Source organism: Dendropsophus ebraccatus, unplaced genomic scaffold, assembly GCF_027789765.1.
Source record: "Dendropsophus ebraccatus isolate aDenEbr1 unplaced genomic scaffold, aDenEbr1.pat pat_scaffold_1054_ctg1, whole genome shotgun sequence".
Lineage (NCBI taxonomy): Eukaryota > Metazoa > Chordata > Amphibia > Anura > Hylidae > Dendropsophus > Dendropsophus ebraccatus.
Window position 1 is genome coordinate 1,157 of NW_027208471.1, and position 19,554 is coordinate 20,710.

General features: G+C 41.0%; 1 protein-coding gene across 1 annotated transcript in view; it reads right to left on the reverse strand.

Annotated features, from left to right (window-relative positions):
* Positions 1-246: 246 nt before the first annotated feature.
* Positions 247-19,554, reverse strand: part of LOC138774728 (coagulation factor XIII B chain-like) — a gene marked incomplete at its 5' end in the record, with an annotated part of 37,812 nt that continues 18,504 nt past the window's right edge. The window contains 2 exons of the mRNA XM_069955679.1: positions 247-470; positions 7,071-7,247. Of these exons, the coding sequence (XP_069811780.1) occupies positions 460-470; positions 7,071-7,247 (188 nt within the window). The remainder of the gene's footprint in view (positions 471-7,070; positions 7,248-19,554) is intronic.

The following is a 19,554-nucleotide window of genomic DNA, read 5'->3' on the forward strand; positions in this document are numbered from 1 at the left end:
TTGCTTGATGGGAGATGTAGTTTTCTGGCCATGTTGGATATAGATTTGCTTTTAAAAAAAAACTTGTAACTATGGAATGGAAGCAGACGGGAGACGGGAGATGGCTCAAAATACTCAGTGGGACTTGGTGAGTAAGACTAGCTAGGTTTGGGAGCATTTTCTTTTAAGCTCTTGGGGGGAATACCCCTTTAAGTGGATAAAAAATAAATAAATAAATATAACAGAGATGACCCATGTACAAATTCATCATAGGGAGGAAAGGGTCTAAGCCAATTTTATTAATAGTTTTATTGTATTACCTAGAGACCTACAAATGTTTTTATTTAAACAATACACATAAAAATGACTATTACTATATGTAATTACAGTTAGAAATAAGGTTTCTTGTCTACAGTTCTCATATCAGGTATCTTCAGATTTTTCAGATTTTTTTTTGTCAGCTGCATATATTTACTGTAATCATCCTTGTGCTGAAAAAGAAGAAAATAGAAAAAAAATGATTACCCTTTAGAAAACCAGGACAATTTTCATTTTTGCGCTTTTGTCTTTTCCTCCTCGTGTATATAAGGCCATAGCGCCTGCATTTTTCCACCTACAGACCCAGATGAGCCCTTGTTTTTTTTCGGCACTAGTTGTACTCTGCGACTGGCGATGCAATTTTTGCATAAATATTTAGTGAAACCAGAAAAAAAAATTATACATGCTGTGAAGTAATAATGATAAAAAAATATATATATATTTTTTTTAATTGGGGGTTTATGCCGTTCGCCCTAGGGTAAAACTGACATGTTATATGTGTTCCTCAAGTCAGTACGATTACAACGATATGTAACTTGCATGACTTTTATTTTATTTGACAGTTTTTAAAAATTACAACCTTTTAAAAAAAAATAGAGGTTCCTTAAAATAGCTCTATTTTTTTGTGCCATGATCTGTACATCGGTACCTTGTTTGCATAAATGCGACTTTTTGATCACTTTTTATCACAATTTTTCTGGATTTAATGCGACCAAAAATGCACAATTTTGCATTTTGGAATTTTTTGGAGCTACCGTCAGGAATATGATGATTTAATAGTTCAGGCAAATACGCACGCGGTAATACCAAACATGTTTGTTTATTTATTTATTTTTATTTATAAAATGGGAAAAGAAGGGTGATTCAGATTTTTATTAGGGGAGGGAATATATATATATATATATATTTTTTTTTTTTTTTTTTTTTTTACACACTAACTAGAAGTCCCCTGGGGGACTTCTATATTCACAACACTGATCTCTCGTTGAGATCTATGCAGTATAGATATACTGCATAGATCAATCAGATCGGTGTTCTATTGCTCTTGGCTGCTGCGAACAGGGTCCACTCCTCTGTGATCACTAAAGACATTGCCTAAAGAATAACTTTGCTTCTATATTAATATTTAAATACATATTGAAATACAATGGGGCTCATTTGCTGTGGAAGTAGATCCAAACAGATAAAGATAGTTTCACATTCCACAACAAAATACATTATATAGTACAAGGTAGGCAAATTACATTTTTCTAAGTCTTATCACATGATGCAGATAAATTTCTATGTTGAAAGACATGTAGGAGGCAGACAGTGAGATTTATAAGCCGATCATTCTGCTTTGCACAAAGCAAAATGAAGCCCATGTCACTCATCTCTGTTTAGATGTAATAATTTCCAGTTTAACAGGGGTGAAATTTGTGAGATATTCTCTTTACAAAAATGCATATAATATACATGAATTTTACTGCAGATTCACGACAAAGAGTTTTCACAATATATGGACTTACTAAATGGGTTACATTTTATTTAGATGTGTAATTAATAATTACATTGCTAATAATTTAATAATTATTAATAACTATTAATAATAATTTATTAACTAATAATTACTAATTATTTAATTATTTAACTGAAAAATCTACTATGTTCCCCACGGTTAGGCAGATAAAACATTCCCCACAGTTAAGTATAGAAGGGCAAAGATTTTACTATTTCAGAGCTCATAACATCATAATGAATGAAGATGCCAGAAATTCCACACCATGCAAAAATGACACGGGGCTGCAAGTTTAAAAGTAGTTTTTTAGGACAATAACTGCATCCCCTGCCGAACGGAACGCAGGTCAGATCTTGGATTAAAAGCAGCTATCCGAAGGTACAAGTGGTTTGGGAGGGACAGATTGTGGGTACAGAGTTGCTTTAAAGCTAGACTTAATGGGGTTACCCAGTATAAGAAGATTATAATTAAATATCACCCCAAGACATATTTTATAATATAATTTAATCACTAATAGAACTGGCTTCTGTATGATTTTGCATCATTCACACTTGAAAGGAAGAACAAATTAGAAGAACTACAAAATGTGTATTGTGTACAGCTCCCTGGCTCCTTCCTCTCTCCATAGACAACAAATCATCCTCTGATGTCACAGGAGGCATAGCTGGATCTTGTCCCTAAGCTGTAGCCCCACCTCCTGAGTGATGTCACCATATGTGAACAGCCCCTCCAGCCTTCATCGTCATCTCACTGTTTAATACCACTTACATACTATATTGAAGGCAGTGAGAATAAAAACAAGATTGCAAATGTCATAAAATCAGATGATCAGATTTTATTAGAATATGGAATTTGAAATTATTTTATTTACCTCTGCAACTTGGATAGGACAGTTTTCCTCCAGAACATTTTCCCTTTGGTTTCTTAAGTACAGTCTTACATTTAAAGTACACTTCTTCGTTTTCTAAGTACAGCAGGTCACTATTACGCCTTTCATCCAATACTAAGCTGTATGTATCAAGCTTATCTTGATTTATACGACACACCATTGGGGAATCAAACAGTTGTTAGAGTAGGGGACTGAACTACGCAAGACTGATGCAGCCCTGATGCTGGCACCCACCCCGCTGTCCCTGCCTTCTTGCCTCAACTGCCTTTGACAGCAGTGGACAACTGGGAGGCAGTTCCTAACTTAAGTAAGTAAACACGGAACAAGACAGACAGACAAAAACACAGTAGGTGAGGGTCAACAAGTCCAGGTCAAAACACACACTAGCAAGGCAGTACAAAAATTGGTCCAGAGTCAAAATTCAAAGCCAGAAAGTCCAAACACCAGGAAATAAATGCAGGAACAATTGCTAGGTCAAAACACACTAGTAAACTAGGCTCTATCCCAGGCAAGGAATGAACACAAGTGGAGGATACTTATGGAAACAGAAGTCCCAGCCCAGATCATGTCAGTGAGCAGACTAGCGGTACCAGCCATCAGTCAAACTGATTGCAAACCACAACACCTAGTGCTGATCGACCAGGGTTGGTGAGGCCCGGCTGCAGCTACATCAGAAGGAAGCACCACCGTGCACCTAGCAACTGGTTGGGCCTGGTGCGCTCCCTGCACCTGGCCAGACTGGTTGTCAGGATTGCCGTCGGAAAGAGGCCAGTCGCACGCTCCGGCAGCAGTGTGGACCAGGCATGCAGATTGTTTTCTAATAACAGTACACCTGATATCTATATGACGATGGTCAAATAAGAATCATTAAAATAATAATGTAATATAGATCAGCAGGGTAGGTGATCTCTCTGTGTAGTTAACCTACTGTGTTTCCCTGAATGTAAAACAGTGTCTTATATTAACTGTTGCTCCCAAAGATGCACAATGTCTTATTTTCAGGGGATGTTTTATTTTTCCATGAAGAATTCACAAAAACAATTAACAAAACAATAAAAAAAATGAACATTTATTATATACTGTACAGTAGTTGTCAGCGCAAACCAGCATAACCAGACATAACCCTCGTGATGGGGATGCCTTATTTTCAGGGGGATGCCTTATTTTAAAGAGAATCTGTCTGCACCTGGGCTGGTCCCGAGGTGCTGACAGTGCAGTGAAGGTGCATGTCCCTCAATGTATGCAGTACCTTTCTTGTAGCATTCAGTCCAGTAGTCTTTTTTTAATTCCTGTCTGTAACTTGTAATGGTGAGGTGTTTGTGCCGCACTTAGGCACGCCTCACCATCGCTTCCTCCTCCCTCTTTGCTGCCTGGCCTCCTGCTTCCTGATGACGTTGCTGGCGTTGACTTGGCAGTATTTGCAAGCGCCCTGTATATCTCGTGCATGCGCCGTAGCGCAGATGAGCGGCGCAACTGTGGGCAGGGCGCGATATATACAGGGCGCTTGCACATACTGGCAAGTCGGCGCGGCCTTTGCCAGCGATGTCATCAGGAAGCAGGAGGCCGGGCTGGGTAGCAAAGAGGGAGGAGGAAGCGGTGGTGAGGCGTGCCTAAGTGCAGCATGAACACCTCACCACTACAAGTTACAGAGAAGAATTAAAAAAAAAAAAACTACTGGACTGAAAGCTACAATAAAGGTACTGCATACATTAACGGACATGCACCTTCACTAAACTGTCAGCACCTCGGGACCAGCCCAGGTGCTGACAGATTCCCTTTAAGCTATCCTGTAAATCCTCCACTATGCCTTATTTTCAGAGCATGTCTTATTTTCGGGAAAACAGGGTAGAAGCTATTATATTATTATTACATATAAAAATGGCACATTACATTACATGATATGTTTTGCATTCAATTTTAATAGGGCTTGGAGTGCCTTTGCATAGGGTGCTGTTGAGAACAGACTATAATGATTGGCTAAGTCATTTAAGAAAATTCAAGGAAGCTCTGCTCAATTATTTTATTTAATTATCTATGTAATAAATCAATGGCCTATCCTTCAACAAGTCAAGAGAGAAGAGTAGTGTGAGTTCAACTGCTATAATAGAATCAGATACAGTGGGGAAAAAAAGTATTTAGTCAGTCACCAATAGTGCAAGTTCCACCACTTTAAAAGATGAGAGAGGCGTCTGTAATTGACACCATATGTAGAACTCAACTATGGGAGACAACATGAGAAAACAAATCATCACATTGTCTGATTTTGTAAGAATTTATTTGCAAATTATGGTGGAAAATAAGTATTTGGTCAGTAACAAAATTTCATCTCAGTACTTTGTTATATATCCTTTGTTGGCAATGACAGAGGTCAAACGTTTTCTGTAAGTCTTCAAAAGGTTGGCACACACTGATGTTGGCCCATTTCTCCATGCAGATCTCCTCTAGAGAAGTGATGTTTTGGGGCTGTCGCTTGGCAACACGGACTTTCAACTCCCTCCAAAGGTTTTCTATAGGGTTGAGATCTGGAGACTGGCTAGGCCACTCCAGGACCTTGAAATGCTTCTTACGAAGCCACTCCTTCGTTGCCCTGGCAGTGTGCTTTGGATTATTGTAATGTTGAAAGACCCAGCCACATTTCATCTTCAATGCCCTTGCTGATGGAAGGAGGTTTGCACTCAAAATCTCACGATACATGGCCCCATTTATTTTTTCATGTACCCGGATCGTCCTGGCCCCTTTGCAGAGAAACAGCCCCAAAGCATGATGTTTCCACCCCCATGCTTTACAGTAGGTATGGTGTTTGATGGATGCAACTCAATATTCTTTTTCCTCCAAACACAACAAGTTGTGTTTCTACTAGAGATGAGCGAACCTCAAGCATGCTCGAGTCGATCCGAACCCGAACGTTCGCCATTTGATTAGCGGTGACTGCCGAACTTGGATAAAGCCCTAAGGCTATGTGAAAAACATGGATATAATCATTGGCTGTATCCATGTTTTCCAGATTTATCCAAGTTCAGCAGCCACCACTAATCAAATGCCAAACGTTCGGGTTTGGATCGACTCGAACCCGAACCCAGTTCGCTCATCTCTAGTTTCTACCAAACAGTTCCACTTTGGTTTCATCAGACCATAGGACATTCTCTCAATACTCTTCTGGATCATCCAAATGCTCTCTAGCAAACTTCAGACGGGCCCGGACATGTACTGGCTTAAGCAGTGGGACACGTCTGGCACTGCAGGATCTGAGTCCCTGGCGGTGTAGTGTGTTACTGATGGTAGGCTTTGTTACATTGGTCCCAACTCTCTGCAGTTCATTCACTAGGTCCCCCCGCGTGGTTCTGGGATTTTTGATCAACGTTCTTGTGATCATTTTGACCCCATAGGGAGAGATTTTGTGTGGAGCCCCAGATCGAGGAAGATTATCAGTGGTCTTGTATGTCTTCCATTTTCTAATTATTGCTCCAACAGTTGATTTTTTCACTCCAAGCTGGTTGCCTATTGCAGATTCAGTCTTCCCAGCCTGGTGCAGGGCTACAATTTTGTTTCTGGTGTCCTTTGACAGCTCTTTGGTCTTCACCATAGTGGAGTTTGGAGTCTGACTGTTTGAGGGTGTGCACAGGTGTCTTTTTATACTGATAACAAGTTTAAACAGGTGCTATTACTACAGGTAATGAGTGGAGGAAAGAGGAGACTCTTAAAGAAGAAGTTACAGGTCTGTGAGAGCCAGAAATCTTGATTGTTTGTAGGTGACCAAATACTTATTTTCCACCGTAATTTGCAAATAAATTCTTACAAAATCAGACAATGTGATTTTCGGGATTTGTTTTCTCATTTTGTCTCTCATAGTTGAAGTCTACCTATAGTGTCAATTACAGATGCCTCTCATCTTTTTAAGTGGGAGAACTTGCACTATTGGTGACTGACTAAATACTTTTTTTCCCCACTGTATGTCCTCTAGGCACTTAAGTATAAAAAGGAATATAATACTATTTAAGTAGTGGATTTATTACTCAAAAGAGATTAAAATATTAAAGACAGAACAAATAAACATTCACACATACAAAAAATGGCAGAATTCCGCAAATGAGGATGCCGCCAGCCTCCCTCTCATAATGATAGTCTATGGGAGGCTCGCGCGCCTCCTCTCTTGGCGCTGAAGAATAAACATGTTAATTTTTCAGCGTGGAGAGAGGAGCCGTACGAGCCTCAGACTGTCATTATGACAGGGAGGCTGGCCACATTCTCCGCCGTAGAATTCCACCACTTTTGCTATGTGTGAACGTAGCCTTACAGTGCAAAAATTCTACTTAAACATTAAGAATGAGATCAAGAATGTAAAAGTCATAAAATCAGGTGATTCTTAAAATATGGCATTATATTTACCTCTGCAACTTGGATAGGACAGTTTTCCTTCGGAACATTTTCCCTTTGCTTTCTTAGATCCAGTCTTACATTTAAAGTACACGTCATCGTTTTCTTCGTACAATACATCACTATTAAGCATTTCATCCAATATTATATCATTTATATGAAGCTCATCTTGATCTATGCGACACGTCTCTACGGAATCAAACATTACACGTGATGTCTATATGACGATGGTCAAATGAGAATATTTAGGATATTAATGTGATATACTGTAGATCAGCAGTGCAGTGTGTTTTTAAAAGGGTTATCCAGCATTAGAAAAACATGGTGACTTTCCTCCAGAGACGAGTCGCAAACCACATCTCAATTAGAGAAAAGAGTGGTGCTGTCTCTGGAAGAAAGTGACCATGTTTTTCTTATGCTGGATAACCCCTTTAACCTATAAGCTCAAAATAATAATAATAATAATAATAATAATAATAATAATAATAATAATAATAATAATAATAATTTTATATATTTTTTTATATATTTTTATTTATTTTTTATATAATATATATATATATTTTTTAAATCAATTGCCTTTCCTAGGAAACACCATTAATATCATCTTGGCAAAGGTCCTACTCTAACCAGCTTTGCTATTTGAATGTTTATATGGGCACTGTCATTAAAAAAAAAAAAAAAAATGACCATGTTCAAACCATGACAGATCAGGAGAGATCAGCCAGGAGACAGTGTGTTTACTCCTGGATCTGTGTCAAATAACTTCAATGCAAGTCTATAGGCTGTCTAATTCTTAGACAGAGTGGGGAGAGCAGTGTAGCAGCTCGTTTTTGTGACCAGTCAGAAGAGCGCTGATAATACTTTTTAAAGCTATGCAATAGCATAACATTGATCATTATAAACAGTTTAATGATTGCTTGTAATAGTCCGCTAGAGTAAAATAAATAAATAATAGTCCCCAGTATAAGTTGAAATTACCCCCCTTTCCACTTTTGTGGTATTATAGTGTGCACAATTGTCCGTCCTGTTAAAATATAACAAAAATTTAGCCCCCAACCAGCCCTGTAGGTGGGGGAATAAACAGGTATAAGAGTCACAATAAGTCCATTTTAATCATAATTTGTAAAATAAATAAATAAATAAAAATTAGTTTTAGTTTAAAAAATTAAATGTTAGAAAAAAAAAATGAGTCTGTGGAGCCTCACTTGTGAGTCTCAAAACACGGAAATATCCAGATATTCCCAGCCTATTGCCACAGGGTGCCTCCAGATGGAGAGAGCACCACACTACCCTGATAGGTAGCCCCTTAAAGCAACTCTTGTACCTTTGGATAGCTGCTTTTAATCCAAGATCTGTCCTGTGGTCCGTTCGGCAGGTGATGCAGTTATTGTCATAAACAACTTTTAAATTTGCAGCCCCGTGCCCTATTGCCGTGGTTTGCATTTTGTATGCATTAGGCTGGCACCACCTCTCCGTTCCTACTCCCCACCCCATTCATCATTAGAAATGCTCCAGTCAGATTGTCTCCTATATGAACATTGCTCAGGTGCCTTAACGATCCAGCCCATGTTCAGTATTCACACAGCTGCCAAATAGTAGGTACTCTGCCTGGAGCATTTCTAATGATGAGGAGGGACAGAGAGGTGATGCCAGCCTAATGCATACACAATGTAAGCCACGGCCATAGGGAACGGGGCTGCAAGTTTAAAAGTTGTTTTTTAGGACAATAACTGCATCACCTGCCGAACGGACCCTAGGACAGATCTTGGATTAAAAGCAACTATCCAAAGGTACAAATGTTGTTGTTGTTTTTTTTGTTTTTTTTGTGGGGGGGGGGCGGATTGTGGGCACAGAGTCGCTTTAAGTTCCACTCGGTTGTGAGTATTGGAACATAAATAAGGAAACAACAGGGTTGCCCCTTTTGCGTCAAAGTCTAACTAAAGGTGTGATTGTTGTGACATGACAGGGACAGGGATATAATATTACTGCTTTATAAAGCCTTGGTGCGGCCTCATCTGGAGTATGCTGTCCAGTTTTGGAACCAGATTCATAAAAAGGACGTCCTAGAGATGGAGAGGGTACAAAGACGGGCAACCAAACAAATAAGGGGAATAGAGCATCTTAGTTATGCGGAGAGGTTAAAAGAATTAAATTTGTTTAGTCTGGAGAAGAGACGTTTAAGGGGAGAGATGATAATTTTTTTTTAAATATATAAATGGCCCCTACAAGAAATATGGGGAAAAGATGTTCCAGGTAAAACCCCCTCAAAAGGACAAGGGGGCATTGCCTCCACCTTGAGAAAAAAAGGTTAAATCTCCGGAGGCGACACGCCTTCTTTGCCATGAGAACTGTGAATCTGTGGAACAGTCTACCACAGGATCTGGTCACAGCAACAACAGTAGAGGGCTTCAAAACCGGCCTAGACAAGTTCTTAGACCAAAATCATTTAAATGCATATGTATAGAACCTATCATCCCTCCCCTTCCCTGTATCCATCCCTTCCTTGGTTGAACTTGATGGACATTTGTCTTTTTTCAACCGTATTAACTATGTAACTATGACAAGGGCTTGCCAAGGCAGGCATCCATCCACAGACAGCTGTTTCGGGGTATTTGCCCCTCATCAGTGTGGAGCAGGATTCTGGCTGGTTGGGGCAATGACAAATCAACCAACAAAACACAGCAATCACTGAACTCAAATTTCAATGAAGTACTCAATCAGGAGTCTCCCCTGAATCCCCCCCCTTCCCCCCCCCCCCCCCCATTTAAATATGCAAAAAATGAGTCTGTGGAGCTTCGGATGCGAGTCTAAAAACACAGGAAGTGCCAGATGTCCCTAGCTTGTTGCCACAGGGCGCCTCCAGATGGGGAGAGCACCACACCACCCTGATAGGTAGCCCCTTAAGTCCCACTCGGTTGCGAGTATTGGAACATAAATAGACGCACATTAGGAAGGAGGAGTTTGTTTCCTTCGAAACATCCGCGGGGAGGACGTTCCAGGACGTCCGAGTTTGAGGTTTGCATCAGCTGTGAGCACCTGTATATGCTGCATCTATGTTCTAAATAAATGAATTTAAAGTCATAAAGACGATGTGAGTGTACTGTGCCTTGTATTCACAGAGCATACTGGTCTCCATCAAACCGAAGATGAGAGTAATCTGGTGGGAAGTTTTTTCCTCCATACCTATTGTTATATTATACTTCCCCACTTGAAATAAGCCATCCACGGCGTAGCACCTAGAGAAAGTTATGAGGGAAAGCGAGCACAGTATGGGTTAACAAGTGAAAAAACACTTATCAACAGATTATAAAAGTTAAGATGTTTTTTGTACTTTCATAAAGTGCAGAAGGCAATGGTGAGATTGTCCATAGTGCAACAAACTTTTTGTAAACTGGATGTATCCATCCATATACACCCTGATGCGTCAGTCTTAATACATTTATTTTATTTTTATTTTTTTGGCACAGCAAAGCGAGGCAGCTTGTGACTCACAAGAAAGGGGGTTAAAGGGAAAGAAAAAGTTCACGGCTAGGTCAGGCACAGAATCTTGAACACGTTGCAGGGATGTAACTGGGGACACACAAAACAATGGTCAGCAGAGCCTCAACACAAGATCAAGCGTCCGGTGACACACTTTTTACTCCTTCTTGGAGGAGTGGTGATGCTGCAGGCGTCTTTTTCCTAGGTTGAGCCGGCAACAGATGTCTGGGACCCTTTCTTTTGCAGCAGACACAGGTCTCCCAGACAGCAGAGGCTGCAGTGGTAGTCACAGGCATAGGAGTTGGTGTAATTGTTACATTGTAGGTTACTTGAGGTTGTACCTGAGAGATGGTACTGGCATCTGCAGCTGTCACAGTAGTGGCTCACTGCCTGGTTTGAGCATTCATAATGGCAGACGCTGTGGTAGTACAGGTAGTAATAGCAGGGAGCTTAGTAGCAACAAGAACCGTTTTTTCCTTAGCAGCTTTCCGACAGTGGTATTGCTCCCACGTCTCATCCCAATCCTGGGAAGCTGTAGGCTGAAATGGCTCCTGTATGTAGTTTTGAGGCCTAAACACTGCAGCAGCCCGTCTTTTTCTGTCCCTTGGTGTATGGGGTGTGCTCGACAATTTCCGCTTCTTTTAAGTTGTGTTCGGTCGCAGGGAGGTAAGCTCTCTTTACAGCTCTGCGGTTTACACGGACGTGTTTGCCTGAATAAGAGTCCTGTAGCCTTCCATACCCCCTCTCCTTGTCAAATTAAATTTCTGTGGCTCTCCATCACTCAAGAGAGACCTCACCTGGACGTGGTCTCTCAAAGTGCTGGATAAATTTTTTCTCAATTTCAGCAGTTTTTTTTTTGCAAATTTTCTTAATGAATCCATGTGAATTCGCTTTGCAGAATGAAGACAATTAATGGTGCGATTCGCAGTGAATTTTCATTCAACAGATTCGCTTTGTTCACATTTTTGATTTTTCCATAGACTTTAATGTAGCAAATGATTAGATTCAAAATACAGTTGTGTTTTATACAGATTGCATAGGCTACTGTTCACACAGAATAAAATAAAAGCAAAATATGATTGTATTATTATTAAAGCAATAATGTATTCTTTTGACGTCTATGGAGAATTGATCATCAGTGCACACACACAGTTGAGAAAAATGTCTTTAACCCCTTCAAGACCAGGCTAATTTTCGTTTTTTCCTCCTCGTGTTTAACAGGCCACAGCGCTAGCATTTTTTCACCTACAGACCCACATGAGCCTTTATTTTTTGCGCCACTAATTGTACTTTACAATGGTAGACTTAGTTTTTCCATAAAGTATGCTGTGAAACCAGAAAAAAATTATTTGTGCAATGAAATTGAAAAAAAAAAGGAATTTGTTTTCATTATGGGGGGTTTCATGTTTACGCCATTCGTTCTATAGGAAAACCGACATGTTATATATGCTCGTCCTGATTAAAACGATGTGTAATTTATGTGACTTTTATTTTATCTGACAGCTTTTAAAAAATTGAAACCTTGCTCTATTCCCAGGCTTATAGCGCTTTTATTCTTTGGTCTATGGGGCTGCATGAGGTGTCATTTTTTGCGCCATGATCTGTACTTTCTATCGGTACCTCAGTTGCGTATATGCGACTTTTTTATCCTTTTTAATTATAATTTAGGGGTATTTGAGTATATAACTTTTAGGTCCCGGCCCGGTAAGAAGGAGTGATCTCCCCACCGCGATCGCTCACTAGACACCAGGGAAAGGGGGAAATAATACATTTAAATTTATAATTAGCTATAATAATGCTAAAAGCCGGGACCCGGGCTACACATAGCACTCGGGATCACGGTGGTTCAGAGCGGGGTTGCCATTTTGTTTCAAAATGACGGCCATCCTGAAAGACTGCCGTTAAGCAGCCAAAAAAGACCTTGTGGGAAAATATCCTCTGGCTATGTTCACACAATGTCTTTGGAGGCTATGTTCACACTACGTACGCTTCCAGTCGTAGTGCGCTCCGTGAATATGCGGCCGGAAACTTACGTAGTTAGCGTACAATGCAAAGTATACGATCCCGGCCGCACAGTTCACACTTCGTACGAATGTACGCCCGGGTGGTATACGTAAGAAATGAACCAGACCATTGTTTCTGGCCGGAAGGCTGTAACTTATGCCCGTAGCGTATCCCCGCGGATCCGTACGAAGTTGTGATTTCTTCATTTTTCCACTCTTCTATGCCGATCCAAAAGGTTCTGTGGGGTGTCAGGGGCTAGGCGAAGATTTCCAAGTAAAAGACAGCTGTCAGATCGCTTCGTAGGGGGCTCGGGAAGCGTAAGTAGACTATGGGCGTACGTTCGCAATGCGTACGCATTGCGTACACATTGCGTACGCATCCGCCCGCACATCGAATATTCGCACGCCCGTTGTTTCAGCCGCACATGTACGGCGCCGTACGAAATGCGTACGGATTCGTACGTAGTGTGAACATAGCCTTAAGGCGAATTCTTTTTTAAAACAACAGCCGTTTTTAATGATCATGATCATTATTTACAGCTTTTATAAAATAACCATTATTATAAAAATAAAAAGAAGGTTCATATTTTGCAACAATACCTCAATCTGTTTTTTGCAAAAAACAGCTGTTTTATTTATTTATTAACATTCTTTACTTCGTGTTTTATATTTTTTCAAACGTTCAAGAGTGGTGGGTACAAGGCAGAAAAAGTAATCAATGACAGCATAGCAAATCATATACCACCATCTTAAAATATAGAACAATAAGAAATAACAGGATCTAAACTTCTACCAGACCGGCGTGCACCAAAAGATGGAGTTGTGAGGCAGATGTAAAAAAAATCAAGAATCTAGCTAGCAGTGAACGACCGATATGAGTGCGCACTAGTCAATCGTAATTGGTTACATAGAGACAAAGGACAACAAATGCACAAGATGACAAACAAACAGAGAAACTGCAGACATCAAACAAAAGGGGGGTAGGACAGCTTACAACTTTGTCTCCGGTTGGTGCATGAATTGGATTGGGGTGAGGAACAGGGGGAAGGGCAAAAGGTCTGAGAGGCCAGTCTGGATCTAGGCTCAACACGATGGGCCGGTTTGAATTTCAACCAAGGAGCCCAGGTCTGTTCAAATTTAGTGTGAGACCGTAGTGTCCAACTCACCAACTCTTCCATAATGCTCCACTTTGGCCTAACAACTTGTCAAAGATGGTGGGGTAGTCTGTCTCTAGGGTGCAGGAATGAAAAGTTTGGCAACTGTAAGGAGGTGAACTAGAAGATTATATTTAGATAGTGGGGTGCGCGAGCTGGGTAGCCATAATAGGACCAGTTGTGGAGTAATAACAGTGGTCTGACCACACATCTCCTGAATATCTTTAGTCACTAGAGATGAGCGAACCTTGAGCATGCTCGAGTCGATCCGAACCCGAACGTTTGGCATTTGATTAGCGGTGGCTGCTGAAGTTGGATAAAGCCCTAAGGCTATGTGGAAAACATGGATATAGTCATTGGCTGTGTCCATGTTTTCCAGACAACCTTAGAGCTTTATCCAACTTCAGGAGCCACCGCTAATCAAATGCTGACCGATCGGGTTCTGATGGACTCGAGCATGCTCGAGGTTCGCTCATCTCTATAAGTCACCTGTTCCCAAAACATTTCAAAGAGCAGGGCATGTTCAGAAAATGTGCTTTAGCGTTTCCCTTGATTAGACACATCTCCAACAGGTATCGGTGGAGGTAAGCCTCCATCTATACAATTAGTGTGGCATATTGTACCAGCGAGTCGGAATTTTATAAGAGTTCTCTCCTGTGGAGGTAGAGAACCCATGTGAATAAGAGAGTGTATTTAACTTCTTCATGGGACAAGGAAATGTCAAGCTCGTCTTCCCAAGTGAAGAGGAAACTGAGTTTAGGCAGAAGGCCCAGGGTTAAGAGATGTGAATGCAGTTTGGATAGACATTTTGTGACGGGTTTCTTCAGAGATAGTAAAGTTTCAAAGCTTTTGGGAGGTCATCTCCAAGCCCTAGAGGGGAGAAAGGTCTTCAGCGAGGAAGTAAAGATATGTAAATGAAGAAAGTTCAGGGAGTTGACGAGGGCCTAACAATGTGTCTATAGAGATGTCAACAAACGAGACCAGCTATTTTATTTCCAATGAAAACAAAGGTCGTATTTTGGGATCATTTTACTGTGTGTGAACACAGCCCAAAAATGTAACATTTATGCAGCATCTTGAGTGTTAGTAACAAGAAACAATAAATGGCGCTTACTTCCAGAGAAGCATTTGCGATACCTAAAGTCTCCATCATAACATTCAATCATAAAAGATGCTTGATTCAGTCGTCTAAATCCTGTCAAACAGGTAACACCTAATTCTGTGCCGTGTAGATGAGCGCTGTCAAGAATAGATTAGGATCATCAGATGGAAGCAGCTGAATATTGTGGGTACGGAGATCTCCGGTGGAGATTCTACATGGCTCTGAAGGGTAAAAAGGAAACAGATTACTTTCATCTCTTTATAGCGCACTGTCAGGCTATGTTCACACTACGTATATTTCAGTCAGTATTGCAACCAAAACCAGGAGTGGATTAATAACACAGAAAGGCTCTGTTCACACAATGGTGAAACTGAGTGGATGGCCGCCATATAACATTAAATAATGGCCATTATTTCAATATAACAGCCGTTGTTCTAAAATAACAGCAAATATTTGCCATTAAATGGCGGCCATCCACTCAATTTCAACATTGTGTGAACAGATCCTTTCTGTGTTTTTAATCCACTCCTGGTTTTGGTTGCAATATGAGGACCACAATACTGACTGAAATATACGTAGTGTGAACCCAGCCTAAGTTGATCTTCCATATTGCAATACGGTAGCCATGTTGTACTCTTTTATATAATGGTATATAGACAGTATGATATTCTAACTTGCTTCTCTATTCTGTGGAGCTAAAAGACTCTTTTTCCAAGTACCTGCTGGTACTGTAAGGTTTATGCATAAGCTAGTCTTATCTCTTACGTAAAGGGATCCAAGGGAGAAGATCCACCTGGTATTTATACATCTGTGATTTATATTAATGTAACCAAGAACTATTAATCTTTTCCCTATCTCACCCTCCCATTTTAACCTCCCCTTCTCACCCACCTTATCGTCCAGAAGGAAACAAGAATATAGCAGTTTGACCTCCCTTTTACATACTACCCCCTTCCTAAGTTTTTTCTATTACTGGGCCTGAATCACAGATGCTTCCTTGATTCCTTTTTAGGTTCTCTCGGATTACAGCTTTACACCTCACATATTCCAACCAATATTTTTCATCTAAGTTGTATTCTTCTCTTAAGTTGGCCCAGCTTTTAATTTCTCCTCCTTGCATTACTTCCTTAGCTGTTTTTATTCCTGCTTCTAGGAAACCTTTCCCTGCTGCTGATCCGCCTAAACCACTAACCCCATCACTCAGCCACAGTGGAGCAAAATCCAACAGTCCATCTCTCTTAAGTTCTTTCTTAAGTTTTTTCCAAACCCTACTTAAAGATCTTACCATTACTAACTTCCTCCACTCTTTCCCTTCTAAAAGGCCACTCTCCAAAACCTGGAAGATGTCCCACACCCCTTCCCCTACCTTCTCTCTCAAATAACTGCAAAGATTATCTTGTCTCCATCTGGACAACCAGAAACATTCTGAGGCTAACAAATATTTTTCTACATTGGGGACTCCCAATCCTCCCATTTCCAGGGGTACACATAGATGTTCAATGGGAGAGAATTCTTAAAGGTATTAAAGAAATATCCCGAGTAGGTTCTCTTAGAGTTATCCAATTCAATATTGTTCATCAGCTATATTACACCCCATTATTCTTGTCTAAGTTCAATGAGCGGAGGGGGGGTAATTGTCCAAGATGCGGAGTTGGTCGGGCTGGATTTGAACATATGATGTGGTCATGTGGGGCTCTTGGAACTTTCTGGGATGGGGTTCATAAGAAAACTATGGAGAAGGCAGAGTTAAGGTTTGATTTAGATCCAGTATTGGCTATTCTAGATGGGAGGGAGGGTAGGGAGGGGTAATTTAATTAGAGGAACACTTTAGGGTTATTGTTTTTTTCTTGCTCTCTTCTTTTTGTGGATTGTTAGCTGTGGGGCATCCCCGCGACCCTGGAGGTGTATGGTTTTGTGCATGGGGATAGTTGTGGAGGGGCTGGGCGGGGGGTGTCCCCCCCTGCTCACCCGGTCTGGGTTCCCCCCTGGGCCTGTTCTTAGCTAGAGATGTGTGTTGGGAATTGTTCTTGTATGTTATTTGCTGGAGTGGATGTATGTTCTTTTTTTTTTTTTTTTTGGACCTTGGTTAGATCCGGATTGGGCGTGTCCCCTGTAAGATTGGAAATTTGTCAGTGCGGTGAGCCTGGACACTCGTACTGATCATAATACATAGTTGGACGCGTGTCTGGGTGGAAATGTATTGTGAGGTACTTTGCAGGTGATACTGTCAAGGGCCAACAATGATATGTTATGGAAGTATGCCCCCCTTGCGGACGCCGTGCACCCTCCCTTTATGGGGGGGATAGCGGGCGTGGGCAGGGGAGTATAGCTAAGTGTCTGGTTGTGTGGGTAGGATGGACACGTCAGACGGTGTACTGTGGTCCTTTTTTTTTTTTTCTCTCCCCTCCTCTTTCTATCTTGTGGATAATTGTGGTGTGGTGTTCTCTGGCTGGGGCTGGCTCGGGTGGGGGGGGGGGCCTTCACGGTGATTTGTTTCTTGTTTTTTTTTAAGGAGGAGATAGCTTTCAGAACCTCTTCTGCGGGGGAGGGCCAAATCTTGTGGTTGTTGAGAAGTAGTTTTTAGAAGTGATAAGTTACCAAGAAAGGATTGAATAGAAGAAATATTTCTCACTGTTGACCAGCAGAGGGAGCTAAAAAGAGAATCTGGAGTAGGCAAGCAACCAGTAATTTGACTGCTGCAAAGCTAGCCTTGATCTTTTCCCTGCTGGTGACCTCACATCTCCAATCCTCTTGTGTCTGTGTACAAATGGACATTTAATCCAATTCCACTGTACAGTGCCATTTTGTCAGTGTCTGCACAGTAATAGCGTACAGCTGCTACAGTTTATATTCTGATTTCGTACCTTGTTTTTGACTGTGCTTCTGACCTCGGCTTGTATTCTCTTTGGTTCTGATTTTGTACTGTATTATTCTTCTGGTTATGATGCCCTGACATGTATTGGGTTATTTTGTTGTCTGCTGATTTGTGTCCTGACATTATCATCTGTTGCTGACCCAGACTGACCATGTTTCCACCTGACGGCCCCTGCATGTAGCAGCGTAGGGACAGTCATCCAGTTGTCGATTGCAGCCTAGTGCAAGATCGGCAAGCAGGCAGGGACAGAGGCTGTGGGCAGGGACAGAGGCTGTGGGCAGGGACAGAGGCTGTGGGCAGGGACAGAGGATGTGTGCAGGGACAGAGGCTGTTGGTGAGATCAGGGCTCACACTTTCCCCCTGATGTGATAGTTTCACGTTACATTTAGTGGTAACATAAAAAGTGTCACTACAAAGTACCATTGGTCCCTTATAGAGGCTGTACATGGAAAATTAAAAGAATTCTCCTTCTAAAAGGAGAGGATGAAAAGATGAAAACATTAAAATTAAAGTTATCTGCGTCATTAAGGGTTTCAATAAAATTTTCAGTGGCTCATAAAGGACTCTGGTATTAAAATTATAAGTGATAGCCAGCATGGTTTTATAAATGCTTATATGTAACATAGAAACATAGATGATTTTGGCAGAAAAAGCCCCTCTGATCCATCTAGTCTGCCCCTTTAATATTTCTGCTCTTATTATTTTAGGATAGATAACTGTTTATCTCAGGAAAGGTTACATTCAGTTATTGTAGATTCACTACAACATCTGCTGGAAGTTTGATCCAAGCATCTACTACTTTTTCAGTAAAGTAATATTTTCTCACATTGTTTCTGACCTTTCCCCCAACTAACCTATCACTGTGTTCTCTTGTTCTTCAGTTCAGGGTACTTTATGTAATATACCTTGAGGCTCAGTACTGGGTCTGTTTTGATTTACTTATTAAAGATATAGAGAAGGGGATTTACAGCAATGCTTCGAATAGAGTCATTAATAGAGAATAATCTGGCCACAGAAAAGAAAACAAACGTATGGAAAAAACAAAATGCACCATATGCAGAATTTACGTTTTTTGGTTAGTTTTTTTTTGAGGGCCAAAAAACATCACAAAAAACAACTGTGAGGGCACCTTTATAGTGCCTAAAAAAAAGCTCTACATTGTAATCCATTTTCTTTCTTCTTCTTGGTTTTTCCCCCGATTTTCTACAATTAATAAAGTCCAAATCACTTTGCATGCAGATTCTCTTCAGGCTATGTTCACACTATGTATATTTGAGGCTGTATAGCAACCAAAACAAGAAGTGGATTGAAAACACAGAAAGGATCTGTTCACATAATGTTGTAATTGAGTGGATGGCCGTCATTTAATGGCAAATATTTGCTGTTATTTTAAAACAACGGCTGTTGTATTGAAATAATGGCAGTTATTTACTGTTATATGGCGGCCATCCACTCAATTACAACATTATGTGGACAGAGCCTTTCTGTGTTTTCAATCCACTCCTGGTTTTGGTTGCTATGAGGACCTGACATGAGGACCAAATACAGCCTCAAATATACATAGTGTGAACCCAGTCAAACTGTATTTCGCAGCTCTACGTGGTGACAGGTCAGCTATGTATTTTTGGATTTGATTTGTGGTCCTGCCTTGGGCGCTGACTGGCTGATCGGGTTTGCCACGACATGACCCAGGTCCCCACTGAAACCAGGAAGTGGATGGGGGACCAGGAACCAGAGTGGAGGACAAGCAGACTCAAGAGCTGGAGCCAAGGTAACTGCAGGAACGTATTAACAGCTGCTGCTGCCCTAGGCACTAAACCTGAAGACACCCTATCTTGCGTAGCGTGGAGGAGAGTGGTTTTGGCCACATGCATTTCTC